At 46.2% G+C, this 27,982-nt stretch overlaps 2 protein-coding genes across 9 annotated transcripts in view; both read right to left on the reverse strand.

The window, feature by feature from the left end:
- Window positions 1-1,828: 1,828 nt before the first annotated feature.
- Window positions 1,829-17,140, reverse strand: LOC309330795 (NACHT, LRR and PYD domains-containing protein 12-like). 2 transcript variants are annotated; one of them, XM_081842647.1, is made up of 10 exons: window positions 16,744-17,140; window positions 14,068-14,134; window positions 12,974-13,140; window positions 12,197-12,371; window positions 10,170-10,235; window positions 7,415-9,155; window positions 5,631-5,717; window positions 4,562-4,732; window positions 3,695-3,859; window positions 1,830-2,542 (listed from the first exon to the last, which is right to left on the reverse strand). In XM_081842647.1, the coding sequence occupies exons 2-10, from the start codon at window positions 14,102-14,104 to the stop codon at window positions 2,455-2,457; spliced, it is 2,697 nt and encodes an 898-aa protein (XP_081698773.1). In that variant the 5' UTR covers window positions 14,105-14,134; window positions 16,744-17,140; the 3' UTR covers window positions 1,830-2,454. The 2 variants fall into 2 exon arrangements, with proteins under 2 accessions (XP_081698772.1, XP_081698773.1); XM_081842646.1 differs by lacking the exons at window positions 14,068-14,134; window positions 16,744-17,140 and adding an exon at window positions 13,291-13,403 and having other exon boundaries at window positions 1,829-2,542.
- A 2,104-nt stretch (window positions 17,141-19,244) lies between these two features.
- The window catches only part of SYVN1 (synoviolin 1), a 30,673-nt gene continuing 21,935 nt past the window's right edge, over window positions 19,245-27,982 (reverse strand). For all 7 annotated transcript variants that reach the window (XM_081842650.1, XM_081842651.1, XM_081842648.1 and 4 more), the window contains 3 exons: window positions 26,861-27,047; window positions 25,287-25,450; window positions 19,245-24,319 (listed from right to left, as the gene is read on the reverse strand). In XM_081842650.1, coding sequence (XP_081698776.1) covers window positions 24,165-24,319; window positions 25,287-25,450; window positions 26,861-27,047 — 506 coding nt within the window. In that variant the 3' untranslated portion in view covers window positions 19,245-24,164. The remainder of the gene's footprint in view (window positions 24,320-25,286; window positions 25,451-26,860; window positions 27,048-27,982) is intronic.

Genomic DNA, 27,982 nt, shown 5'->3' on the forward strand with positions numbered 1-27,982 from the left:
AAGAAGTATATGGGGGGGGGGGCAAGAGAGTGAGACCCTAAAGCTATAGCTTGTTTGGCTTATACGTAAATCCAGCACTGCTTGTAATTCAAACCCTCTGGTGCAACAGAAAACAAATTTGCCGCATCATCTGTGTGGCGGCTTTTCAAATATTTTATTCTAGGTATCGCATCACCTCTCAGTCTTGTCCTGCAACCTTTTCCCTTGTTGGACCTGGGTCTGACTAAGGCCCTTCGCCATCTTTGCCACCCATCTCGGGGAAATTTCACTTGGTCCATCTCGCTCTGCCACTTTGACTGGAGACGTTCAGAGAACGCAAGTCATTGCAGGAGCTTTAAATGCGGGTCTTGGGGCTTCTGGCTTGGGTCATAGGTCAATGGCGGTCGCCCTTTGCTGCCCTCCGTGGGCAGCAAGGAGGTTCAGGCAGGGGAAAGCCAGTATTTATGAGGCAGTTCCCCAGTGGGGTCTGGGGGGGTTCAATGCATCCTGCTTGCCACTCAAGCTGTAGCCTTATTGGAATTCACCGATTGGGTCAGCATTGCTCCGGGACAGGAGGAAGGAAGTCAAATGACACCGAGGTGGATTCAAAGAAAGAGTTTATTCTGCTCTCCGGATAGCAGAAAGCACTTGCGTGATCAAGTCCACAGCAAGTCCAAAGAAATGACAGGTTTCATGCAGTTTATATATCCTCCAGGCACCCTCTCAATCCTCCCCTAGGAGCCCAACCACGTCGGCCTACGTCGGGAAATGATGCCGTATGAGGAACGGCTAAGGGAGCTGGGCATGTTTAGCCTGGAGAAGAGGAGGTTAAGGGGTGATATGATAGCCATGTTCAAATATATAAAAGGATGTCACATAGAGGAGGGAGAAAGGTTGTTTTCTGCTGCTCCAGAGAAGTGGACATGGAGCAATGGTTCCAAACTACAAGAAAGAAGATTCCACCTAAACATTAGGAGGAACTTCCTGACAGTGAGAGCTGTTCGACAGTGGAATTTGCTGCCAAGGAGTGTGGTGGAGTCTCCTTCTTTGGAGGTCTTTAAGCAGAGGCTTGACAACCATATGTCAGGGGTGCTCTGATGGTGTTTCCTGCTTGGCAGGGGGTTGGACTCGATGGCCCTTGTGGTCTCTTCCAACTCTATGATTCTATGATTCTATGATTCTACGTACGCAGGTTGACATCACATATGTTCCTGCACTGGTACTCTCTACCATAAAAGGATCTTCCTTCCTGCACTCCTGACCATAAAAGGATCTTCCACTTCCTACTCTTATCTGGGAGAATAGGTCATCATCTGCGGGAACACGCTCTGCCGCTGTTCCCAGATTGGGTCTGTGTGTCTTTGTGGTCAGCACATAAGATAAAGCACACACGCATCATCCCTGCTGTACTGGAACTTGGCAAGGTCACTCATTGCCGCCACAGACTGATAAGAGAGAGAGCTTTGTTCTTGTTGTGGATTTACTCAACGGCTTGAGTTTATGCATTTTAGCTAAGGAAAAATAGGGATTTTGCTGCAGTTTAAAAACTGCCTGCACAGTCAGTTTTTGGGTTTTGGAAACCCATTCCTTCAAAGCCCGTGTCTGCCAACGTGAAAGGCAGAACGGGTGCGACCTGGGAGTGTGTTCCTGCCATGGATGAGCCTCCGTCTCTTGCATGATTTGTGGTCGGTTCCTCCTTAATCTGGAATATTGGCATTAATCAAGAGGCGCTCCTGGATCGACATCCCAATGGGCTGCGATCAAGCAGCTGCCAAAAGTACTGAGCTTGGTTTTTTGAAGGTATCTGAATGGTGTTTTTGTGTGTGTGTGTTTGAGCTGGAGAATCCTTACACAGCTGGGAAAGGAGGGGGGAGGACAAGGTGCTTTGTGCTTTCATATGGTTTTCAAATGGTCTTACTTCTTCTTGTCCTCCCCTGCAAAATGAAAGAGACGTGTGTAGCCATTGTTGTGTTATTTTGTTTGTTAGCACAGAAAAGAGAGGGGGAGGCTTTTGATTTATGCCCAACAAGGAATTCAGCATGGTTTTATTATGCCCTCCCCCACTTGATTGAGGTTGAATGGATTTTATTTATAATTATTTTTGGATCGGACCAGGAGTATGATGGAGCAATGCGGAGCAAGAAGAATGAGCAAGAGTAATAATTTGGAAAATTTGTTAAGTTGTGGGTGAACATATCAGACGACACAGCGATTCTTCAAACAGATCTTGTTTATTCACAGGCCAGAACAGAACTGAACTGAACTGAAGGGTTCAGCCAGCCTGCTTATATAGAGGTCCACCACAGCGCATCTGTAACAACTTTCTGTAACTATCCAATCACTGAACGTCACTTTCAATCCCTTATTTGCATATGTGGACCTGAGTGAAAACTATCTACAGTATCCACCTGCTGGCCCAGGGTGAGAACTTCAGTACATAACAAAATTAATAAAGAATAATTGGAAAAAGGAGTTTTAAATGTGGATCTTGAAGCCTTCTCTGAAACCATCCAGCTTTTTCAGATTTTTTTCCATCGCTGGACTGATATCACTTAAGTTTAACCTAGAAGAAACACAACAAATGTAGCTATGACTGTTATTACTCAGGTAGACTGCCAATAATTGCGGTTTTCAGGAAAGAAAAAAAGACCATAGCAAAGGGAACATTAGGTTTGCACATTTAAAGCGTATTGAAGAACTCTGTTGCTCTAGAAAAACATACATGCTCTTTTTAATGACTGCAGGTTGGAAAGTGATGGGGAAATGAACTCAAAGTGTCGCATGAATGAATAAAGGGAAGACATGTAAATTTATGATGAAACCTCATAGTCATATAAAAAAGGTAAAGGGACCCCTGACCATTAGGTCCAGTCGTGACCGACTCTGGGGTTGCGGTGCTCTTCTCACTTTATTGGCCAAGGGAGCCGGCGTTCAGCTTCCGGGTCATGTGGCCAGCATGACTAACCCGCTTCTGGTGAACCAGAGCAGCGCATGGAAATGCTATTTACTTTCCTGCCAGAATGGTACCTATTTATCTACTTGCACTTTGAGGTGCTTTCGAACTGCTAGGTTGGCAGGAGCAGGGACCGAGCAACGGGGGCTCACCCCGTTGCGGGGATTCGAACCACCGACCTTCTGATCGGCAAGTCCTAGGCTCTGTGGTTTAACCCACAGCACCACCCGCGTCATAGTCATATAACCACCCCCAAACAAATTAGTACATATGCTCAATAAAGGCAGGAGAAAGGGCACTTTCCAGACCACCTGCTTTTTGAGGATTCATCACAATTCATTTTGCAGGGAGGTTCCATGATGTTGCCTCGAATCACACATCACAGTGATTTTTCCTATCATTTTCCCTATCGCAAAATGCCCAATCTTTTTGGGAAGGCAGGCGGTCGTTTTTATCGTTGTCACCATCATTATTTGACTGTTTGTTACCCTCCCTTCAGCCTAAGGTCCCAGGGCAGGTCACAACAATTTAAAACAAATTACAGCCACAAGAATATGGCGGGTTATCAAAATATGTATCTCAAGCATTGGAGGTCAGGTTATACAGCTGCATCTTCAGAAAACAACAAACAATGCACAAATGAAAGGGACCACCACAGAAAGGCCCTCCCTCAGGCTGACTGCCCCTCCAAACTTCCAAGGTGTAGAAGTTTAAATTCCCTTACAAGTGAATGCACTTAGGAAGAGTGAGGCCTGATGGTACCTGATTTCTGTAAGAGCAGGACAAGTCAAAATGAGAGTGTGCACATATTCAGCACACATATCTGTGAAAGGGTTGCCACTCACGTCCAGATACCTGAGGCTAGTGTTGGCTAAAGCAGAGCAAAGTGCCTCAAAGGACACATCCGACAAGGCGTTTTCCTGGATTCTGCAAAAGAGGAAGCAAAGACGTCAAAAGGTGCTCCAACCTCTTCAGAGCCTCGCACTCAGGTATAACACAACCCCTATTTTTTGGGACTCAAAGAAAATCAACTTTAGACTCAGCTATACAGCTGCTAATACAGTGGTACCTCAGGTTAAGTACTTAATTCGTTCCGGAGGTCCGTACTTAACCTGAAACTGTTCTTAACCTGAAGCACCACTTTAGCTAATGGGGCCTCCTGCTGCCGCCGCGCCACCAGAGCACGATTTCTGTTCTCATCCTGAAGCAAAGTTCTTAACCTGAAGCACTATTTCTGGGTTAGCGGAGTCTGTAACCTGAAGCGTATGTAACCTGAGGTACCACTGTAAAACGTTTTAAATGTGTAGTAAAGTGCAATGTACAATTGTGACACTAGATGGCAAAAGTGAGCTGTGCACAATGTATTTTTCAAAAAAATAAAAATAAAAAGCATTTCCACAGCGGTTTTTTATACGTGTGTAGATTCCACCTTGGTAATTCAGTGGGGCTTTTTATTGTTTGGCTTAGGGGTTGGGAACATCACCTTCAGTACCTGACAGAAAGGCTGTTCATATATTTTATTAATAAACATCTTTGAAAGGCTGAAGCAAAGCCTCTGGAAATGTACAGGTGACCTGCAAATCTTTTAAAATACTCTGCAAGCCTTGAGGTGGTTACTTTGACACTTACACTAGTTTCTGTATACTGCTCTGCGAACTTTTGAACACCTTCAGTAAGTCAGAGAGGCCCTGATCCTGCAGCTTGTTCTTGGACAGGTCAAGATTCAAAAGGGTTTGATTCTCCGAGAGGGCCAAACTCAGGTCTTCACAGCACTGTCCAGTAAGCACATTCTTTGCCAAGCTGGGAAGAGCAAAGGGAGGAAATGAAGAAGAGAAGGTGGAAAATATGTACACACACAGAGTTTGTGTCTCTGAACAGCTCAATTCTTCTTCTTTTTTAAAGGCTGGACTCCTAATTTACTAGGGACCAAATACCTCTGGATTCTGCAAGGCTGGACCCTGAACTCCCCCACCCCACCCTGGTGAGCAGTTCTGACAAGTAGGCAGAAGTGACCAATTCCCCCCCCCCCTATACAGCTGTATCTATACCTGCCCCTTATCTTATCAGGTGTGGGGCAGGAGGTTGTGGCTTGTGGGAAACAGTTCAGTGCCTGCCCAACATTGCAAACGTTGCTTCTTTCTTTCTTTCATGCCTCCAGAAGTACCTGATCGCCTATACATTTCTGTTTCATAAAAATGTATTATTAAACAAGTAGTGAAGCGCTGAGTGGCGAGTGTCAAGTCTTGATAACAAATAAATAAATGTTAAATACTGCTGGGCTTTGACAAAGATCATTGTAATGACGACTGTCAATCTGAACTTTTTCTATGGTTTATTCTTGTAGATCGTGACATCGATCCAGTTAGCATAACTTGCTATATAGAACTTTCTATAAAATCAAGTCTTACTGACTAGTGATTTAAATCAAACTGATTTAAATCAAATCCACCCTGTGAGAAACTAAGAGAAACCGAAGCTTACACATTCACCCAGCTCTGTTATCTAACAAAACCGCCCACAACTCACAACAGAACAGATTGTGAAAAGAATCAGAATTCAAAGAGTACGAGAGCAAATTTTAGTTTTGAGTCAGGAACATTTGCTAAAGGATGCCTTTCCCCAAATATCTTCTGGCTCTTCCAGTGCAGACCCAGTGAGGATTTGGTAAGGAATAGCCCATTAGCTGCAACAAACGTACCTCAGGATTTCCAGTCGACACTCTTTATGTTTCAAGATAGAAACAAGCTCCTTTGTGGATGGATTGCTCAGATCATTATTGCAAAGCCTGTGAAAGGAGAAAGAATTTATAGGAATGCAAAAAGCATTTAGTAGTCACTGTAGACCTTGCCCTCCCTCCTTGTGTCACAACCTTTATATTGTGGGACTGAAGGAAGAGACTGTCCTCAAACTGATAATTTGGAAGCTGGTTTGGGAGACTTTTTCATCAAAATTGGGACCTGCTGTAGTTGGATGGTTCCCCCCCCCTTCCCCTGCCCCCAAGCTAACAGACATCATCTGCCTTGATGGGGAAAGGACAGAGAGGGCGGTAGGCAAGGGCCACATCCACACAATACATTGACATAACTATTAGTCCACTTTAAGAGTCATAGCTTCCCCTAACCACATTCACAACTGGCAGACTGTATGAAGCTTCTGAACTGGCAAGGCCTAATAATAATAATAATAATAATAATAATAATAATAATAATAATAATAATTTATTGTTTATAACCCGCCCATCTGGCTGAGTTTCCCCAGCCACTCTGGGCAGCTCCCAATCAAATATTAAAAACAATACAGCATTAAATATTAAAAACTTCCCTGAACAGGGCTGCCTTCAGATGTCTTTTAAAGATAGGATAGCTACTTATTTCCTTCACATCTGAAGGGAGGGTGTTCCACAGGGCGGGCGCCACTACCGAGAAGGCCCTCTCGCAATGAGGGAACCGCCAGAAGGCCCTTGGCGCCGGATCTCAGTGTCCGGGCTGAACGATGGGGGTGGAGATGCTAATATGAACACTTGGAAACTGCCTGTCTCTGCATCTGCTGCCTTGTAGAAAAGGCAGAAACTTTTGCCGATTTTGATCCCAATACAGTCATACCTTGAGTTACAGCCGCTTCAGGTCGCGTTTTTTCGGGTTGCGGACTGCCAAAGCCTGGAAGCACTGGAACAGGTTACTTCCAGGTTTCGGCAGTAGCTCATGCACAGAAGCACTATATCGCGCTTTGCGCATGTGCAGAAGCACCAAATCGCAACCCGTGCAGCGAACGCTGCAGGTTGCAAACATGCATTCCACATGGATCACATTCGCAACCCGAGCATCCACTGTACTTGCTTCAGATCCCGCTCCTGTGCCAGCCCTTGGCTCAAGTCACTGACCGCAGGGACCTTTGGATAGGAAGACTCTTTGTCAGGTCTCAGGTACATTCAGATGCCCAAGGCCTAGCCTGGCTCTGTGGCAGATGCCTGAATACTAAATACCAGTAACACTCGTCGTGAAGTATGCAACATACCCATTTAAAGTAGTTGGAACCATGGGCCCTAATCCTTCTGCAAGTGCTGTTTCAGTTCATGGGCGGGGGGGGGGGGTTGGGTTGAGCAGATTTAGCAAGGTCCAAAGACTAAATTCAATGTGAACGCTGCTCCATCAATTGTTTGGAATGTTTTATTAAACCTTGAAAGTACTGTCATACCTCGGAATTCAAACAGAATCCGTTCCGGAAGTCTGTTCGACTTCCAAAATGTTCGACTTCCAAAACGCAGCTTCTGATTGGTTGCAGGAAGCTCCTGCAGCCAATCGGAAGCTGCAGAAGCCTCGTTGGACGTCCGGCTTCCGAAAGAACGTCCGAAAACTGAAACACTCACATCCGGGTTTTGATTGTTTGGGAGCTGAAACGTTCGACTCCCAAGGCGTTCGGGATCCGAGGCACGACTGTACTTGTAATTTGACATCAGCCGTGAATTGCATTTCAGCTGCTTACCTCAGTTCTCTGATTCTGTGCAGCTCAAGGCTGAGCCTCTGCAGCCCCTCGTTCTGAATGAAACATGTATCAAGATTCAGGAGGTCAATCTTACCGCAGCAACTCAGCACATAAGCAAGGATGACACAGTCCACAGGCATCAGATACAGTTCCGAAAAGTCCATGGAGGCATCACCATCACCCCCCAATGCCTGAGACACAAGGAGCTTGTTGTGTGCCTCGAAAAGCAAATTGAAGAAATTCAAGGTCCTCTTTTTCCCATCAAGATGCCTTTCCATTTGGAGGAAATCACTGCAGTCCGTCTTCAGGATCCAGTCAATGACTTGCCTAGGGGTCTCTGGTGAGAACTTCCCCAGAAGAGCCTCCAACGGTGCCCTGGTTGCAAACTGAGACAAGCCAGAGAGGAAGCGAAGAAAAATTTCGTACTCCCCACCTTGGGCTTCTTGGACTGCTGCCATTATGTATCCAAAATTGCCCGCCTTGAAGTCTAAATAATGGACGAGGGCAGCAAAAAACTCTTGGACAGTGAGGTGGACAAAAGAATAGGTGACGACAGGAGGTGAAGTGGCACTTTGTATGTTTTCCACCAGGAAAGTTTTGACAAGGGGAGATGAATCCACATTAAACGCTTCCAGTTGCGCCTGATCAAACAGAAGAGTGCGATGCTGGAGGCCATACTCAGCCAGCCAGCCAAGTTGTATCATCATCTTCCGTGCCCTTTCACGCTCAGGCAGCTCCTTGGTGTGATTGACCATCACATGCCTTATGTAGCTCACGAAGAGCTGAGTTACTGTTTTGGGAAGGGGGTGTGGCAGTCCGGCCTCAGAGGTGAAGCAAGGCTGCAAGGCTGTGCAAGTAATCCAGCAGTAAGAGGGATTGTAACAGAGGGTGTACAGAACCTGGCTCTCCCTGACATGGGCCAAAGCCTCCTTGGCCACCGCAGCTTCTCCAAAGAAGTTGTGGAAGTACTTTTCTCTTTCCTGGGAGAGGAAGCCCACAATACTGGCCACTCTGTGGAGGACCCCTCTCTCCAAACGGGCAAGATTGCTCGGGCGGCTGGTCAGGAGGACGGAACATCCCTTCAGAAGCTTCTCTTTCAGCAGGCTGGCCACAATCGCCCCCACCGGTTTCACATCTCCTGGTTGGGCACAAAATTCTGCGTTCCTGCCCAAGTCAAGGTTACTGTTGCTCTCGTCCAAACCGTCAAATATGAACAGCAATTTTGGGGGTTCTTGTAGAATTGTGTCAAGTTTAGAGTGTAAATTGGGGTACTCCCGTCGGATCAGGCTTTCTAGGCTGGTCTTTCCCCCCACCGCATTGAGGTCTCGGAATTTGAAGAAGAAAACAAAAGTGAATTTCTGGTAGTGTTTTCCAGTGGCCCAGTCAAAGACAAACTTCTGTGCTAGGGTGCTCTTGCCAACCCCAGCTACACCGCTCACCATCACAAAGTGGGGCGTGCGGCCTGATCGATAGCACCAACGGAAAAGCCTGTCCGGGGTGATTCGCTCCAGCTCCACCTGCATCTTGTGGCGGAGGCGATATTCGTTCAGCTCTCCAGCAGCAGCCAGTGCCTCATGTTCTTGAAACGTTTGTCTCCTGAAGTAGACATCAGCAACTATTTTTATATCCACGTAGCGGTTGAGGATGGGGAAACTTTGCCCCTCAGACCGTGTTCTTTGGCCAGTTTCTTTCAGCAACTTGGTCTGTTCCAACAGAATACGTCTGTGTTCATCTTGACAAGCTGGACAGAAGAAAAAGATTGCAGGGTTCACTGAATTAGGCCCAGCCTAGCAGAACAGGAGATCAAATAGGCAAACACTTCCTGGATTGTAGCATATTGGTAGATGATCCGTACAAGAAACACTGAGAGCAAGTGAGCTGGTTTGAAAATCGCCATAAACCTTCGTTCTGCTCCCTCAGCTTGCTCTTTCACCACATCCAAGAAACTGTGGTTAATCTTAACTATGGTTTATAACAGGGCAACTTGAAAAGCATGGGTTGTTATGGAACTGGGCTATTTGCCACAAACGCTAGTTACGATTAAACAAAATATTAATCAAAAACATAAGCAAAAGCTGAGATCCTTGGAAAGAGGGGAAGGGAGAAAGAGCATGTAAGAGCATGGCTTTCGGTAGGTCACTTCTGTCACAATAAGCCATGGTTCATCATTATGTCCAAATTGGCCCAAGAGTTGAGTTGCACATCCCATTTCAATGCTCCCTTATACAGTCATACCTTGCTTTTCAAACAGCTTACTTCAAAAACAACTCAGAACTTGAATGTCGCAGACCCGGAAGTAGGTGTTCTGGTTTGCAAACTTTGCCTTGGAAGCAGAATGTCTGGCGCGGATTCCGATTGGCTGCAGGACACTCCTGCAGCCAATCGGAAGCCGCACCTTGGTTTCCGAATGTTTTGGAAGTCGAACGGACTTCCGGAATGCATTCTGTCCTGAAAACCAAGGTACGGCTGTATAAAGTAGGACCACAATGCAGAAAGGAATAATTGCTCCACCCTCAGATCTCCATGGTGCTTTGCGGTGCTGACTCCAAGGTAAGCAAGGCCCACCACTCTGCCCAGAACATCCAAGATCAGATGCAGCTTAAGAAAACACTGAGTTGGCACGTCCCACTTCTTTCAGGTTGCAAGGGGAGCTGCTCACTAAGTGCCCCATGCCTGACCAAAATCTGATTCCCTTGATTTGGTTCAGTGGAAAACAGGAAGTGTTGGTGAACTATTTTTATTTGCTATCAGGTACCTTTCATTTCCGGGGCAAGGTTGTGTCCGGTTTCATTTAGGAGAATCTCCTTGAGTAGCGCTTGATCTTCAAAAAAAGAGAAAAAGCAAAACAGTTGGAAATGGAATTTGGCATCGTCTAAGCCACCTGGCATATATAATGCTGACTGGACTGACAGTCATATTATTATTATTATTATTATTATTATTATTATTATTATTAATTCATACCCCGCCCATCTGGCTGAGTTTCCCCAGCCACTCTTCTGACATTGACACTGGTGATGGGACAGCAAGCTGACTTTGGGGTCTGGCCTCAGGGCACAAGCACAGCTCTGTCCTCCAGAACCTCACTGCTGCTCCCTCCAACCCCATTCTCTAGCAGCTGCTGCCTGAGGTGGCTGACTCATTCTGCCCAACCTTAAGGCCGGCTGCAATACAAGGAGAACTGGATTAAAACAGAGTCACCTCTGGACGTCACCATCTTGTAGGGTGCTGGTAAGGTAGGTTTAGCCCAATGAAAGTGCATTCAAATACTCTGGCACAACAAATCCGCTTTTATATTGATAATAGTAATAAACTGTTTGCAGTTACTTATTTTTATATCTTATTTAATAAAATTTAGACGCTGCTTGATTGTAAAAAACAACAACCACTCAAAGTTGTTTACAAAAAACAACACTGAAATGCAAGGGGGTGGGAAAGACAACGCTACTTTAAAAATGCCAAAGTGAAAATACTAAAACAGATTAAAATTACCTCAACTTTCTAAGCATCTAGGTAGGCTTGTCTCAATATTCATGTTTTCAGCAGATGCTGAAAAGAATACAGTCAAGGATCTCCTTGATCTCAATAGGCAGGGAGTTCCCAAGTGCAGGTGCTGCCACACTTTTACAAATGCAGAACAGGCATTACAGTGGAACCTCTACTGCGACCATATTCCATTCTGGAGGTCCGTCCGGAGGTCGAAATGGGTCACTGGGAGAGGTGCCGTTGTGTGCAGGCAGCAATTGCCTACTCCTGCGCAAACGGCGGCAAACCCATTGTTTACTCCTGGGTTTGCCGTGGACGTTGGGCAAAACGGACACAAGTGGAGGCGGATGTGAGAAGAGGTTTGACTGTAAACAGCAGCTGTTAGCACTGCCAATTCCACTGACTGAAGCAGTTGAGTGAGTGTACGTGGGGAAAGGCGAACTCAGGCAAACTGGCCCCGAGTTGTTACAGACTTTATATACCAATAGTAAAGGTAAAGGGACCCCTGACCATTAGGTCCAGTCATGGCCGACTCTGGGATTGTGGCGCTCATCTTGCTTTATTGGCCGAGGGAGCCGGCGTACAGCTTCCAGGTCATGTGGCCAGCATGACGAAGCCGCTTCTGGCGAACCAGAGCAGCGCATGGAAACGCCATTTACCTTCCCGCCGGAGCAGTACCTATTTATCTACTTGCACTTTGATGTGCTTTCGAACTGCTAGGTTGGCAGGAGCTGGGACCAAACAATGGGAGCTCACCCCGTGGCGTGGATTCAAATCACTGACCTTCTCATCGGCAAGTCCTAGGCTCTGTGGTTTAACCCACAGCGCCACCCGTGTCCCATTATAGTAACACCTTAAGTAAAAGGTAAAGGGACCCCTGACCATTCGGTCCAGTCGTGGCCGACTCTGGGGTTGCGGCGCTCATCTCACTTTATTGGCCGAGGGAGCTGGCGTACAGCTTCCAGGTCATGTGGCCAGCATGACTAAGCCGCTTCTGGCGGACCAGAGCAGCGCATGAAAACACTGTTTACCTTCCTGCCGGAGTGGTACCTATTTATCTACTTGCACTTTGACGTGCTTTCGAACTGCTAGGTTGGCAGGAGCAGGGACCGAGCAATGGGAGCTCACCCCGTTGCGGGGATTCGAACCACTGACCTTCTGATCGGCAAGCCCTAGGCTCTGTGGTTTAACCCACAGCGCCACCCATATCCCATTACAGTAACACCTTAAAAACACCTTAAAAACAAAACAAAAAGAAAATTCTCACTACTTAGGGAGCAGGGGACAATATATTACCTTTGCGGGTGATTTCCCCCACCATCACCTCAAGGTTGGGATGAGACCAGTGGCGCCTCAGAGCGCAGAGACTCTTCCAAAGCCCTATTGCCAAAGCCTTGTTACTGGCAAGGTCAGCAACTAGCTTCTCTGCTGCTGCGGTTGAATCCTCGTGCTTCTCTATTTTTTCATAGATCTAAATGAAACACAGAAGACAGAGTTTAGCTGGCTAGCTAGCAGGGGGAAAAAATAAAGCAATCTACTCGCTCAGATCAAAGGCTCAGATCAAGGGCCCAGCTACGCCGGCGTCCTGTTCACCGTAGGGCCAAGCCAAATGCTTCAGGGAAGCTTGCAGGCAGTGTATGAAGCTGGCAGCCCTCCTCCTCTGCTGTTTGTTCCTATCAACCAATATTCAGGTATACTGTCATTGAAATGGAAGTTCTATTAAGCTTCCATGTTCAATGGCTGCCGACAATTCTCCATCTCCATGAATTTGTCTGAACTTTAAAAGAAAAAAACGGAATGCAACACTAACCCCAGCCTCCAGCCTCCCTAGCCGTTTGCAGAATGTGTCTTTCTCAATACGACAGTCTTCTATGGCCGACTGCCATTTAGAGGCTTCTGGGTAAGTGTAGCTATTTTGCCCCAGAGTTTCCTCCTTAGGCCAGAGCAGGATGGGGGTTGCATTGGTCAAAATTCTCCCAAACACTCCTTGCATTTGGGATTGTGTTCTTGGGGATCCACCGTTCCCTTAGGCCTCCGCCATACTTTTTTTAAGGACCTGCAAAGCACTGTTACCTGGGCTTGCTCAGGTGTAATGACCTTCCTGCTCCTCAGTTCCTGAACCACCAGGGCGATGTCATTTTCGATGACGTAGATCAAGTCCGGGTGGAAATACTCTGTGACTCTCCTTAGCTGGCCTTCTGTGAAAGCCTCTAAGTGTTTGACGAAGCGTTGCAGGTCCCCTGAAAAGAGACAACACAGGAGCCATGAACGCAGCCAGGGTTCAGAGGTTGCTTTCGCGGGGTTGGAATCCTCAGAGAAACACTCCTGAAAGCCTAGAAATGTGGTGGTTTAGCCACATAGACACCAGGACATTTTATATACAGTGGTACCTTGGTTCTCGAACATAATCCGTTCCGGAAGACCGTTCAACTTCCGAAACGTTTGAAAGCCGAGGCGCAAAGGGCTGGCCTGCAGGTTCAACAGGAAAAACTGAAAAACACACAGTAGAAGCCTTTTGACTTCTGAGGAGCGTTCGAAAACAGAAGCAATTACTTCTAGGTTTTTGGCGTTCGAAAACCGAAACGTTCCGAGACGCTCAAAAAAGGAGGTGCCACTGTGTACACACACACACACACACACACACACTGTTTTTCCCTCCTCCATATCCTAAAATATCAGGGCAGTGAACAACAAACAAACTTTTCTGCAACTTTTCAAGGGCTTTTTCACTCAAGTGCCCTTTCTTGAACAGATTAATCAGAACTATCTAGTCTCAAATAGTGGAACTGGTACTAGATTTCTACATAATTAAAATAATGTCTTTTGCAAATCATATGTTGGGTTGCTGAACCATGTATATATATCAGGGGAAATGCCACAGCTCAACAGTACAGCATCTGCTTTGCATGCAAAAGGTCTCATGTCTCTGTGGCAATCTCCAGGTTAGGGCTAGGACTGTCCCCTATCTGCCAGCCAGTGTACTGAGCTACATGGACCAGCTGTGGGCAGGATCGCTGCGTTGCCAGGGATTGAGCTAGATGACCCTCGTGGTCCCTTCCAGCTCTACAGTGCTACGGTCTGACTCGGTGTGATTCCTTAATCCCAATTGCCAGTCTGCTGCTGATGACAGCAGTCCACCTGTCACTCACTCACAGACACAAGCTTACCTTCGGTTATTACAACACCTCTGCAGTTTGCAGCCATTTTGGATTCCACCTGCTATGATGCCACTTGCTGAAAGGGAGACAATGAAAAAGGGGGGAAAATCAATGCTGGAATAGCACTAATGGGGCTCCTTCCTTTTCACGTTGCAAGCACATGGCGCTCAACTTTTCACAGGTGAAAATGGGGGTCTTGTTTGTTAACACTCCCGGTTTTTAAAACCAAGAATGACTGGCCAAGCATCTCACTGCATAACATAGGAGCCAATTCCTAGGTCCCTTTGCCTCCACCACCCCCATAAAATATTTGAGGGGTCTGGGCTTTCCAAAGTGAATGGGCATTGCCATTCAAATGGTGGGACTGTGCACTGGCCTTATCTGCCCCCCCCCCCATATTTTATTCACGTTGGCATGACTGTTGCCAAGGCGCTGTACTAGTGATTCTCACAGGGTGTGGAACGGCGCACTGGTGTGGCAAGAGAGAACGGCAAGTGCGGAGGGAATTGAGGACAATGGGGAAAACATTTCATTCTTTCCCACATCACCTTCTTTGCAGCAAGGAGTTTAACAACTCAGCTTTCCTTCAGCTAATTACATACATTTACTGTGGGAAATATAACTTCAAGTCACTGATCTTAGAGGCTCTAAATGCATGCATTATTTCTTTTATATTTTCCACTCCCCCCCCCCCATATGCCTCTCAAAGTATTTATACTCGTCCCCAGTGTTGTTGTTTTTTCTTCAGGGGGTACTCAAGGGCACATAGTACCGGCACCTCTTTTTGTTGTTAAAAAGTGTGGCACTTGCTGTAGCAACTTCATGGTGAGTGCCGGGACCTATTTTTCTAGAAAAAAACAACTGCTCATCACCTGTAATTTCTTCTCCCATTCTCCTTTCATACACAACTTGAACTTTATACCCCCAGCCCCCCAAAACCAATTTCTTTCATCCTGCCTCCCTGGTTCTTTTACACTCACTTCCTCCTCCTATAAAAATATTTTCCTCTCTAATCCTTTTTAATTCCACTTTATGCAGCAGCAGTAATTACTATAGCAATAAATATTAATCTTTTACCTCAGAGTTTCCTTAATACCTCCCCAGGCCCTTCCCCCTCAAAGGAGGGAGACCTTCCTCCCCCGAAATCTTTCTGTGTCCTTGCCACTGTGGGGAGGATGTGAGGAGCTTCTGGAGCCATGGGGGCAGCTGCCCCCCACATCAAGGAAATGAATAAAAATACTTAACTAACTGACCAATCACAGATAGCTCAGTTCTGCCCCACACCATCCTGGCTAAACCCGTGTCTGGAACTGTACTGGACCAACCGAAAGGCTATGGCACAGCAGGGGGGCAAGGCAGGCATGCAAGAAAGACCGGGGTGCAGCCTGTGGCACTCAGACCCACCTGGAAGTGAGCTGCACCCCACTGTTTGAAATGCTGAAATGGCAAAAATGACCAGGAAGATCAGAGATCAAGAAGTTAATGAATTTAATAAAGAATGGGGGAAATCTGTAACTAACTTAAAAGAACACTGTAAACAATTAAAAACTTTGGCAGGATTCTAAAAAACACTTGCAATGTAGCGAGAACTATGGTGAGAACCGAGTATTAAGAAAATATGGAGAACATTATGAGATGCAGTTGGAAAAGAATAACGATGGAAACCATGGAGGGGTGGAGGGAAGCCCGGGGATTTAGAGAATCCTATCTGTATATGATTATGTTTTAGTTACAGATAGGTAGCCGTGTTGGTCTGCCATAGTCAAAACAAGAATTTTTTGTTTTGATTATGTTTTATTTGTGATGATAATTGTTAAAGATAAAAATGAATAAAAATATTTAAAAAGTAAAAAGAAAGGGGGGAAACCACTGCTCTAAGCAGTAATGAAAGCAAGAAAACAGCATCATAATAACAGTAAACAACACTTTATAAAAAGAGAAAAAAAGAGAGAAATGGGTTCTGATCTGATGGGTCAGGTGGGCAAGCTGGTTCAAAAACATGACTTCTGAAGCAACAGGTGGAGCTTTTTTCACATGTGGGACGTAGGGACAACAGCAGAAAAGGCCTGTTTTCAGGACCCAACGCTGTGATATTCTGTAGAGTCCAGTGCCATGAGCAAAATATACCCCCAGGTGATGTAAGTCAGGTATGGGTCACCTTTGGCCTGACAGGTACTGCGGGACCAAAACTCCCATCAGCCCCAGCAAGCATAGCCAGCAGTCAGAATTGACGAGAATTGCAGTTCAGTAACACTATGCGGAAACAGGCAAGGGCGTAGACCCCCCCTTAAATCAAGCAAAACAATATAAATACTTGACTAATGGACCAATCACGTAGGTTCTGCCCCCTCTAACAAAAGTCCCGCCCCCTAAACCAAGTCCTCCCCCGCCCCAATCAAAATCCTGGCTACGCCCTTGGGGACAGGCTGTCTCTCCAAGAACCTAGTCCAGGCTGCTGATACTGTACATTTTTGTGGGGCGGAAGAGAAGATTGAAGGAGGGACTAACGACGACGACGACGACAACCCCGGCCAATAAACGCTCTGTGTCGGAGGGAGAATGCACTCTGTGTATGCTCGGTGACCCTCATCTTTTATTTGCTGGCCAGATTCCAAATGTCAGGAAGTCCCCCAGAGTCCTCAACTGGGACCATGAACTTCAGCTCCCTGGGCGGAGAGCACTCACCTGCCCGATTACACTGATGTTCAGCCTTGCTGGTCTTCTGGAAGCTGACTTTGATGGAGGGCCAGAGAGAGCCGAGGCAAGAGGGGATCTGTGCATGCTCAGATCACCGCGGCCTGGGTCGCTGCTGCTGCTCCGTCTTCATTGCTGGCAGGAAAAAACAGGCGCCATTTCATGCGAGAAACTTCTCGTTCTGCTTTCACTTTCAGTAGATCGCTGGGAGGTGGCTTTCAGACAGCAAACACAGCCAGCTGTCGAGTAGTTCCTGGCTTCACGTTTCCTCTTATTTTAGGCTGCAAATAGCAGTCCTAGATTTCAGGGGGAGGGGGGTATAGGGCTGCAAACCTGTGCAAAAGTGAAGTGGATAATTGCTTCCAAGTAATCGTCGCGCGGTAAGTCAGTGGGGTGGATTGCTCAGGCCCTGGGAGTATAATGAGACCCGCCGCCCCTCCAAAGCCTCTTTATCTTGCCCTTGCAAAGTTCCCCAGGGCGCACCCTCTCACTGAACCCACTGCAATATGCACTTCATCATCATCATAAACTTTATTGCACTAGCCAAAGGCCATGGCATCATTCACAAAGGGAACAAAAAGAGCAGTAATAACCATAAAAACATGCAAATACAATAAACCACAGTCACGTCTCCGAGAAGTTATTTGTTGCATATGATAGAATAGCAGAGGATTCTCAGGTAGCGTGGGAGAGTCTTTAGAAGCAAGCTTCCTGTACAAGAATAAACAAATCTACTTTTGGCCCACCCCTGATATGTGGCCCTTGGGTGTTTGCCTAGATGGGAATGTGGCCCTCAGACTTAAAATCATGGTTCTGCACCCACAAGTGTTTTGGGCAACTGCCTATTTAAATAGCTGACTGAAGTAGAAGAAACATAAAAAATAACCATGGTTTTTTAAAAATGCTGCCAGAGGTGCTTTGATTGCAACCTCTTATGAGGTTGTTGTTTTGTTGTTTTAACTATTTGTGCTTTTATTTTGTATTTTTTATCTTGTGAACCGCCCTGAGATCTTTTGATGAAGGGTGGCACATAAATAAAATAAATAAATAAAATAAAAATAAACCTCCTGGATCAGGCGAAAGGCCTGTGAAATCCAACAACTTGCAGTTGGTTCTCACCATCAGACTGCAGGGAGGTCTTCTCCTACCTGGGCAGTTATCTTTCCACAAGGGCCGACATTGATGCCGAAATCCAGCATCACCTAAGCTCTGTGAGTGCAGCTTTCTCCCAATTGAAGTGCAGTGTGTTTGACATTCGCAGGGAAATCAAAATACTTGTTTACAAAGCTATTGTACTACCAACCTTACTGTATGCTTGTGAAACGTTGACCACTTATAAACGCCATCTCCAACTCCTCAAAAGATTCCATCAACGGTGTCTCTGAAAAAATTTACACATCACTTGGGAAGACAGGCAAACTAATGCCTATGTACTGGAAGAAGCAAAGATCATGTTTTGAAGCAATGATTCTTTAACATCAACTTTGTTGAATTGGTCATGTGTGGATGGCTGATTATCGTCTTCCAAAGCAACTACTCTATTCCAAACTTAAAAATGGAAAGTGTAATGCTGATTGACGGAGTCCTGCCGTCATAGATGGTGCTTAGCATAGCATAGAAAGAAGACGCAGAGAGGCAGCGAGTATTTTCATAATGGCCGGGCAGCTCCTTCGAACCTCTCGCTTCCCTGGTAACTTTTATTATCCTTTGTCCTCACCAACAGCATGGTCATCTGGCAATGTCTCATGTTACATGCCTGGTCAAGGTTTGACACTCCCCTCTCCATATAAGGAAACACTGCCCAGAGGAAATACAACTCCATTTAAGGTCCTAATACATTGTAAAGCACAGAGTGCCGGTCATCCGAGGTCAGGGGGCACCCTGTGGTATTTACAAGCCCCTGCCTTGGCTTTATGACTCCCACAGCTGATGGTCAACAAGAGAGGTTCAAAGACTCTCTCAAGGCAAATCTAAAAAAATGCAGTATAAACACTGATAATTGGGAAACACTGGCCTGCGAGTGCTCCACTTGGAGAACAGCCTTTACCAAAGGTGTCATGGGCTTTCAAGACGCTGGAACTCAGGATGAAAGGCAGAAAGGTGCTAAGAGGAAGACATGTTTGGCAAACCCTCACCATGATCAACTCACGTCCAGAAACCTGTCCCCACTGTGGAAGGACGTGTGAATTCAGAATTGGCCTCCACAGTCACAGACTCACTGTTAAAACCGTGTTCATGGAAGACAATCTTACTCAGCTACGAGTGATCGCCAAGGAAAAAGAAGCCTGTCCATGGCCATTGTGGCTAGCAGCCACAGGGAACCTTATCCTTCAAGAATTTTCCTAATGCTGTTTCAAAACCATGCAAGCCATGGGTTGATTTCCTTTTGTCTATCCCAAGTCTTCCAACCTTCAGCTCTTGGTATCAGGAGGTAGAGAAAAACCCTTTCTCAGCTACTTTCTCTGCACAACAGAATTACAGATAGCACACCATTTTTAATGCAAGTTTTTATTTGACGTATATACACGGTTCAAGCTATTAAAAATTATACAATATTTACAAAAAAATTAAATAATTATCCAAACCTCCTTCACCTCCATGTTAACACACAGCGTTCATATCAACTCCTAAAGGAGCCAAGTTTGACAAAAATAGTAATTATTATTTGCGGCATTCAAAAGGACCCTGAGCCAACTGAACACCACTGATGTTAAAAATAAGAAATGAGAACAGAGGTATAGATTCTTCCCAAAGCAATTCCCTTCTCCCAGGTGACACAATTTGAAAACAGATTTTTCTTCTTCTTAAATGACGTATTACAGGTTTAATCCAGGTCATACTCGGGCTGATCCATTCTGAGCCATGATGGGCATTGGATAAAACCCAATGAATCTGACATGTAAACAACAACAAAATGGCAATCGCTTTTACAAAATACAATTTCCCGCTCCCCCTCCCACTATTTATGTAAAGGGGGAATCCAGCAGCTGTAGGATTTCTGCTATCACTTTGACTAGCCATCTCATTTGGTTAAGACCCGGAATGCAGAAGTAAAACCTGGAAGGCTGCTTTGTTAAAATGCATGGAATTATCTGTTCCAAAACCCATGAAATGTTGCAGGAGAGGCTGTGAGGAAGGTAACACAATCTGGCCACTTTCAAATGTGTTTTTGGAGGTGTGGAAAAAAAGGCCACTCGGCTTTCGAGAAAGTGTACACAAAATCAAAAAGCTCTTTTTTTAAAAGGGAGGGGAGGGAATCATATGGGTAATAATATGCTGAGCAGCTGCAAACAGGCCACAAAAACTCAAAGCCTCCTTGTAAGTCAGGGATAGGGGAGCCTGTGGTCCTCTGGGTGTTGCTGGGCTCCACCTCCCATTGATCAGAGAGATGGGGAGTTGGAGCCCAGCGACATCACAGGTTCTGCATGCCTGTTGGTCTTCAGGGGGTCACTTGTGTGGAAACAAATCCTCCATTTCAAATCACTGCCTCCATGATGGGCTGTGTGCAGTGCCAGGAGCAAGGAAAATCCACAGCAATCACAAGCACACCTCTCTCCCCAACTTCTTCCCTTTCCGCCCACTTTTCTTCTGTTTACAGGTGTTGGGAGAATTTTGGCCTTCCAGATGTTGCTGAGTAAGAGTTTCCATTCTCTCAGTCACCACCTGCTTGCAGGGACTGATGGGACATCAGCAACATCTAGATCGGCGTTTTCCAAACTTGGGTTCTCCAGCTGTTTTTGAACTGGTGTTCCCATCATCCCCGACCACTGGTCTTTGCTAACTAGGGATGGTGGGCATTGCAGTCCAAAAACAGCTGGAGACCCAAGTTTGGGAAACACTGATCTTGAGAGCGAAAAGTTCCCCACACCTGAATCACAGGTGCTGTCACTCGTGTGTGTGTGTCTTTTGGCTTTTTGCTCCTCCAAATCTTCCCTTCCCTGCTGCTTTGGGTAGAAGGGAACACATCCATTGCACACCTGAGCAATGGCATTCGCTCATTGAAAAAGCAGGTGGCCGAGCTTGCTTCAAAGTGCTATACAATGGCATATTTGATCTCAGGTTCATTCCTAGGCCTAGGCAAAACCTGCACAGCAAATGGAAGGGAGAGCCACCAACTGCACCCCCTGGCAGAATCCAAACTGATGGGGTCAGACCATCAATCCTGCCTGCCCCCTTAAGAGAAGAGGCTCTAGTATTTATACCCCAGTGAGGAACCTGCAATCCTCCAAAAGTTGCTGGATTACAACTCACATCATCCCTGACCGCCAGCTGTGGCTGATGGGAGTTGGAAGTCCAACGGGACATGGAAAGTTGGCAGGTTCCCCATCTCTGGCTTACATGTAACACACCTCCAAAGCATTGTAATATGGGTTCCTTGAAAAGTAAAAGTATCAGGAAGGGTACTGGCAGAAAGGCCACAGCGCAATGTGGGAAATGGGGGGGGGGTGTTTATGAACAACAGAGCCTTGGGTTAGCTGGACACAGCATAGAAAGGGCAGGAAGGAATGTGAAGGGTGAGATTTCAACCTGGCTGCCTTGTGCTACCCACAGCAAGCTCTCCCACTCAAAAAAACTCTCGCCAGGCATTAAGACAAAGTCACTGGACATTTTCCAAGATGGTGATATGTACTTAATTCAGGATTTCTTAATTTTTTTGCACATGTAGAGCTTCCTGAAACAGAAAGGCTGTTCTAGGGTCCATGTGCAAAACTGCTCTACAAGACAGTCTTTCAGTGCTATAATTAGAGCGTGACATTCTACCTCCTGGGGGATGTATGCATCTTTCTTAACATTAGCCACATACTGCCAATGCACATTCCAAAAGGAGACGGGAGCCATGTTCTCCTCCTAATGTTACAAAATTGGATTCACAGGGGAGGTGTGGACAGGAGAAAGTCACTTGTCAGTCATTGCTTCTTGCCTTCCTCAAAGGGGCAGGTGGTTTGCAGAGATGTGCCCACTGTGTCAGATTTAGGACACCTTACTACAAAGCGTGGCACATGCTAACTTTCTCCTATCTGCCAATTCTGTAAATCCACCTTACTTTTACTGAGCAGAGAGGACAAAGGGAGAACCACCCTCAGAAGCCTTTTCCAAAATTTGGAAAGATGAAGCTAACAGGAGCCGTGATCAAAGTCTTTTATTGAAATCAATACTTTAAGCTACCCTTCCCATGTGCCTCTTCCCACAACCACCACCTCAAATCTAAACTGATTGGTTTCTTCCTCTTCTGCCAAGTAACAAATGTGAATACTGCATGTCACAATGCCCTAACCCGTCTCGAAGCGGGACAATTTAGACCCCAAAACAACTTGGAAGTTACAGGGAGATGGCCCAGTTTCTCTGAAAAAAGAAATACAAGGCAATCTAGTATCAAATAGAGATGGTCCTACAGGTGGTATCCCAGGAATGAAAACAGAATTAAGCAGGCATCTTGCCAGGGGGTGGGGTGGGATTTCATATTCCATGAGCTGAACAATTCAACATTTTGCTGGGAGCATGGGGTGTTTCAGTGAGAAGGGGCAGAAACAGCCTTGGCACCATCTCAGGGACAGGACAGTGTTTTCCACCCTGTAGGGCAGCAGGGACCCCAGAGGGAGCCTGACAACTTCAGACTGTTTACAGCTTGGGGGTCCCAAGTGCAGGGGGTCCCAAGTTTCTGAAAACTGCCTGTTCTTTTAAAGCAAGGGAGAAAGCATCACACTCAAGAGTCTTGTCCCCACTGCAAAGCTGGAGATGAGTGCACTGAGATGAGATGCAAAAGCAGGCAATCGCTTCCAGCCCCCTAACCCCACTCTCAGAATAGCTGCTCAGGTAACATGGGGGCCCTGCCTTTGGGAAGGGAAGCCCCATCACAGGCTCCGCTCCTCTCCCTGCTGCCTTTCAGACAGCTTGATTAGGCGTAGCTGGGATCTACAAGCTGATGGACATTATTGTGAAGACGCCAGAAAGGAGGCGTTGTTATTCCCAGAAATGAAGCCAGACAGACACAGGCAGGAACGTCTCCAAAGGCCTCTTCCCCAATGCCAGCAGCTTCAGGAGCTGAGGAAGGGGAGGGCATGCTGTCTGTGGCGACTCTCAAATAAGCATTTGCTGGGTCTGAGCATTTGAAAAAGAGAGTGTCAACAGGGGCTGCAAAGAAGAGCAGGCAAACCTGGAATTAATGGAAGCAGAGGAAGAGGGTGCCAGAACTGGAAACGCAAACCACCACTGGGAGGACTCGGTGGCTGATGTTCTACTTAGCCAACGTGCTTTCAGATGCTCTCAGATGTCCTAACTTTCTCAGGATTACACCCACAGCCTGCCACATATTGTGCGTTCTCAGAACTTGGGACTCTGGATTAGGCATTGCAAGGCCCACACAGGGCTGCAGCCGAGAGTCAACTAACACCTGGCTCCAACCCTTGAAGCAGCAGAGGGGCAAGGCAGACGGATGGCCATCTCGGAGGGCACATCCTATCTCCTCCGTAACCCTCTCACAGCAGGACCCCAGGACCTCCTCTCCATCTACTGCTGCTTGGAGGAATCCTTGTTTAAAAGTCAGGTTAAGGGAGTACAAAATAGTTTTAAATCGCAAGCCGTATGCCCACAGAGAGAGGGGAGAGCAAGCGCTACAGACTTACATCCTCTGCTGCCAAGAATATGTCTCCTCTCAACCTGAGCTCAGAGAGAGCCAGCAAAAGTAAGCATTGAGGTGACCTGCTGTTTCCCCAGGGTGTTTGTTTGTTTGGGAGGGTAAAAAAGACCATGTGGTGGGATGCTGTGGCCTTAAAACAGCTACTGTGAAAAAGCATCTACAAAAATGTCAAGCGTATGTTCCATCCAGTTGACCTCCACACCCCCACCCCCAAATTGAAAAGGCTGCTTTGCTCAGAAATATCCAGCGAAGAACCCACCTAAAAATCCCGCCGTAGAGTCAGAAATGGAGAACTAAACAAACAAAAACAAACTGCCCGCAGGAGAAGCCACCCTCCAAAACTGTTGATGGGGAAACCCTTTCAGCCAGGTGTGCAAAAGGGAAGGAGGGCTTTCCTCAGGCTGCTCCCGTGGTGTAAGAGTCCGTCTGGCTGAGACGAGACAGACTTGGGAACTAGAGGCATTGCTGTCCTTCTGTGAGGGGGTCAGAATGAGACTGGTCTATGTTGTAGGATGGACAGTTGCTTTCTTTTAAGAGTTAGAAATCAAGGCAGAGTCAAGTTTTGGAGGCGCTTCCCCCTCCCACCCTCTCCGGTCCTGCAGAAAAGTGTGGACCCCCTCCCCAGAGGTGGCTGTGTATCGCATCAGCACTCAGTAGCGCAAGTAAAAGGCATCCAGGTCTCCTTTCGCTCACCGCATGTTGCTTTTCTTCGTCTTTTTTCTTTTTTTGGAAAAGGGAAAGAAATAGCACAGGCTGGGAGGGGGCAGCAGGGACATCAATGGGAGGAGGAAGAAGGAAATTCCAGTTTTTGAAGTCGGCGCCTGCGCAGCTCTGCAGTGTCTGGTTCCTCTGGGGAAGATTGAGCTCCATCCTGCTCCTGGCCAGATGGCTCTGTGTAGCCCTTGGCACCGGCTGCTGCTGGGGACAGATCTGGGGAGGGAGAAACACCACAATTTTGGGGGTCTGTGCCAAAACTAGCACAAACACACAAGTAGGTAGCGTTCCTCAGCATCACGTTTCTAGTCTTTTTAGTTCAAAGTGTGTTGTGTGTGTGTGTCTTATAAAATTTATATACTGCTTGAATGCAAAAAACAAACCTTCAAAGCGGTTTACACAAAAAATTAAGTAAATCAAATACTTGTTGTTTCAACTCAGCTGGAAATTGTTTTCGTAAAATTTGTTTTAGGGGTTGTCTATTTCCATTCTCCTCCTAACTTCATTGCTGTTTTTGTTGTCTTATTTTATAGTCTTATTCTTATTTATGGCAGGGCTGTAACATTTCTTATTTGTTATGTTCCCTGGACTCTGTTGAAGGAACAGCAGGATACAAATGTTTTAAACAAGCAAATATTATTCCGTTTTAAAATAAAAACCATTCATTCTACACCCATACTTGCATCTGAAACAGGCTCCCCTGTCCACTGATCAGGGCAAGTCTTTCCATCCTTAACCCCCTGGCCAAATCTTTTCTAAGTCACCCTTGGTGCACTTGAACTCAGTAACCACTGCATTCCCCAAGACTGACCAAATCCTGACTGTCAAAATGCAGAAAGCGGGGGCTATGTTACTTCTGTGATACCCCCACTAAACATTTCATTAGCATCAGCAGCATGCTAAGGAGCCAGTAGCCAGGAATCCAAAACCCAGCAGCTTCAAAGAAGTAAAACGTGTTAGAATCATAGAATCACAGATTATAGAGTTGGAAGGGACCTTAGTGTCATCTAGTCCAACCCCCTGCAATGCAAAAATCTTTTGCCCAACATGGGGCTCAAACACATGATTAAGAGTCTCATGCTCTGCTGACTTTAAGCTAATAAAGCTGGGGATCCTGGCATGCTGCCCGCAACTGTCTCCCCCTTTCATAAGCAACATCTCAGCACCAATTGACTCTGGCTACCTGCTTGATCTGCCGCGTCTGTCTCTTCTGCAGGTGAAGAGGTGCTGTCTGCAGACTGGAAAGTGGTGGCGGCGGGTTCACTTGTGCCAGGTACAGGGCTGGGGGTCTCCGAAGGGGGTGCTGAAGCGGCTGGGGCACTTGGTGGCTGTGCAGTTCGGGGCGTCCTGCGAGAGACAGAGAGGTAAGAGATCCAGCCAGCAAAATGCAAGAACTGTGTCAAGATCATACACTCATGCACGCGTGCACACACACACACAGGCAACCTGTGACTTACTAGCTGGGCTTAGACATGATACCGCTTTCCCATTTCAATTCTCATTTTATTGATGTAGAAAACCAAATGGTGTATCCTTAAAAAACAATCAACTAGGAACAACAGATTGCCATCAGATGCACGCAACAGAGTCTGCACATCAGTAGCTGAAGAAAAGACTAAGAGGAAACTAACATCTTACTACCTTATGCCTGTGGGGAGAGCTAGAAAATGCAAGTTTATGCAACATTTGAACCAGATTATTGAACCAGAGAAGTCAAAAGTTGAGGCCTGTATAAATAATCTAGCTCACAATAATAATAATAATATTGGAATACACATTATACTTCTATTACTAGCAATGTTTATACCCTGCCCTTTTAGTCAAAAAGGCTCTCAGATCGGAAAACAGAAATCGTCCCTGCCTTCAGGCTCACCATCTAAAAGACATGCTGCAATCGGAAAAAGGAACGAAGGGAGAAGGGAAAAGCAAGCTCAAGCACAAATTCTTCAGATCATAGCCAAAGTCAGTGGGGGTTCCACTTCTACTTAAGTTGCACAATCTATTCTGCTCTTGCTACTCACGGAGAAGGGACAACATCCCCAATCCTTGGCTCTCATTTAGTCAGCCTTCTGGCTTTGTAGGAAGCTGAACTCTTGAAGCTAATCCAACACTCTTAAGACTTTCCCTTTCCTGTGGAATTCAAGCAGTCTCAACCCTGCGGTGGGTTTTTAGAAGACATCTGAAGGCAGCCCTGCTTAGGGAAGTTTTTAATATTTGATGTTTTATTCTGTTTTTAATCTGTTGGCAGCTGCCCAGAGTGGCTGGGGGAACCCAGCCAGATGGGCAGGGTACGTACGTATGTATGTATGTATGTATGTATGTATGTATGTATAAATATATTATTATTATTATTATTATTATTATTATTAGAGAGAGAGAACATCCGAGTAGGAAATGAAGTTAGGGTAGTTCAGGGGCAGATGAGTGGAACCTCTGGCCTGCAAGATGTTGCTGAACTACAATCCCCATCACCCCAGTCCATATGCCCATGCTTGTTGGGATGATGGGAATTGTAGTTCAGCAACATCTGCAGGGCCAAACTAGGCTTGTTCTAGTTTGTGACCACCAAAAGCCACCCACGTACCAGGACACACAACCAGCCTGTTGACCTCTAAATACAGTAACTGCTCCAATTCCAAGCAACCGCCTCCCTACCTTAAGGAAATGAAGCCTTGTCTCTAGGCAGTTCAGTTGCAGAATCAAGACCAGCTGCAGCAAAACATTGTTGGGGAGCAGGGAGAGAACCAGGGAGATTACCCGATTGTTGCCAACACAGTGAGATACTGGTTGATCTGCAGCATGGCAGCGTCAAGGAGTGTGTGGATGTTCTGCAGGCACTGGAGACGGGCTTCCAAATGCTGCCGCTCATGGCCTTCCATGGCCCGCAGCTCTTCCTCTGTCAGCCCAGCAAACCCAGATGGTGGTACTGGCATCGGAGGGAAACCTTTAGGAGAAGAAAGAACACTGTGCGTATGAGACAAGACGCAGAGGGAAAGAGAGAGAGTTCGACAGGACAAGGAGCTGGTCCCTAGAGAACACAGACTGCTAATACCATTCAGATCATCTGTGAAAATGATGGTTGGTGTCCAATGTTATGCCCATTCATTTCAATAGGTCTTCTCTGAATGGGACTAATGTTGGATACAACCAGGGCTTTTCTTTTTTCCCAGCCGGAACTCAATTCTGGCACCATTCCCATTGTAAGAGAAAAGGGAGGTGTTCGTGGTGAGTTCCGGCACCTCTTTTTCTAGAAAGTAGCATAGGACTCAACCCTTATTCATGGCACCACACCCTACACAGGATCACAGGTTAATGACCAGAAAACAGACATTTTTTGCCATTGGCCCAGCACCATGGAATGCACTTCCCTCTGCCACAGTGGAATCAGAATCAGGACAGACCAAACGAGGTATTTCTTCCTGTGAAAAACCCTTCCCTCTGCCATACATGAAGCGGCTGCCCCCATCAAGTGCTTCAGACACCTTGTGGAGACATTTATTTTTGCCCGGGCTTTCCCTGACCCAAAAGATAGATAGACAGATAGACAGATAGACAGATAGATAGACAGATAGACAGACAGATAGACAGATAGACAGATAGACAGACAGATAGACAGATAGACAGATAGATAGAAGATAAATAGATATCACATAGGTTTTTATTCATTTTCATCTTTAAACTGTTTAACATGGTGGTACTAAGATACAGTGTATCTTTGTTTCCATTACAGCATACGACATGCAACAATTACATAAATATATATAAATAAAAACAAAACTACAAACAGATAAATGTTTCTGAATATAGTAACAAAATTGTGTCAACATGTATATACCAAAATTATTACAATTACAGTTACAACTCGGATCCTGTTATTAC

The sequence above is a fragment of the Podarcis erhardii genome (genome assembly GCF_964252035.2).
Source record: "Podarcis erhardii genome assembly, chromosome: 15".
In the NCBI taxonomy this organism is placed as follows: domain Eukaryota; kingdom Metazoa; phylum Chordata; class Lepidosauria; order Squamata; family Lacertidae; genus Podarcis; species Podarcis erhardii.

Bases quoted from the DNA above. Each gene is read 5' to 3' on its own strand.
- LOC309330795 (XM_081842647.1), bottom strand. From the start codon at position 14,104: ATGGCTGCAAACTGCAGAGGTGTTGTAATAACCGAAG. The intron at 4,733-5,630 runs GTACGTTTGTTG...TGCTCTTCCCAG, and splicing joins TGTCGACTGGAAATCCTGAG to CTTGGCAAAGAATGTGCTTA. The intron at 2,543-3,694 runs GTACCATCAGGC...TGTTTCTTCTAG, and splicing joins CCTGCTCTTACAGAAATCAG to GTTAAACTTAAGTGATATCA.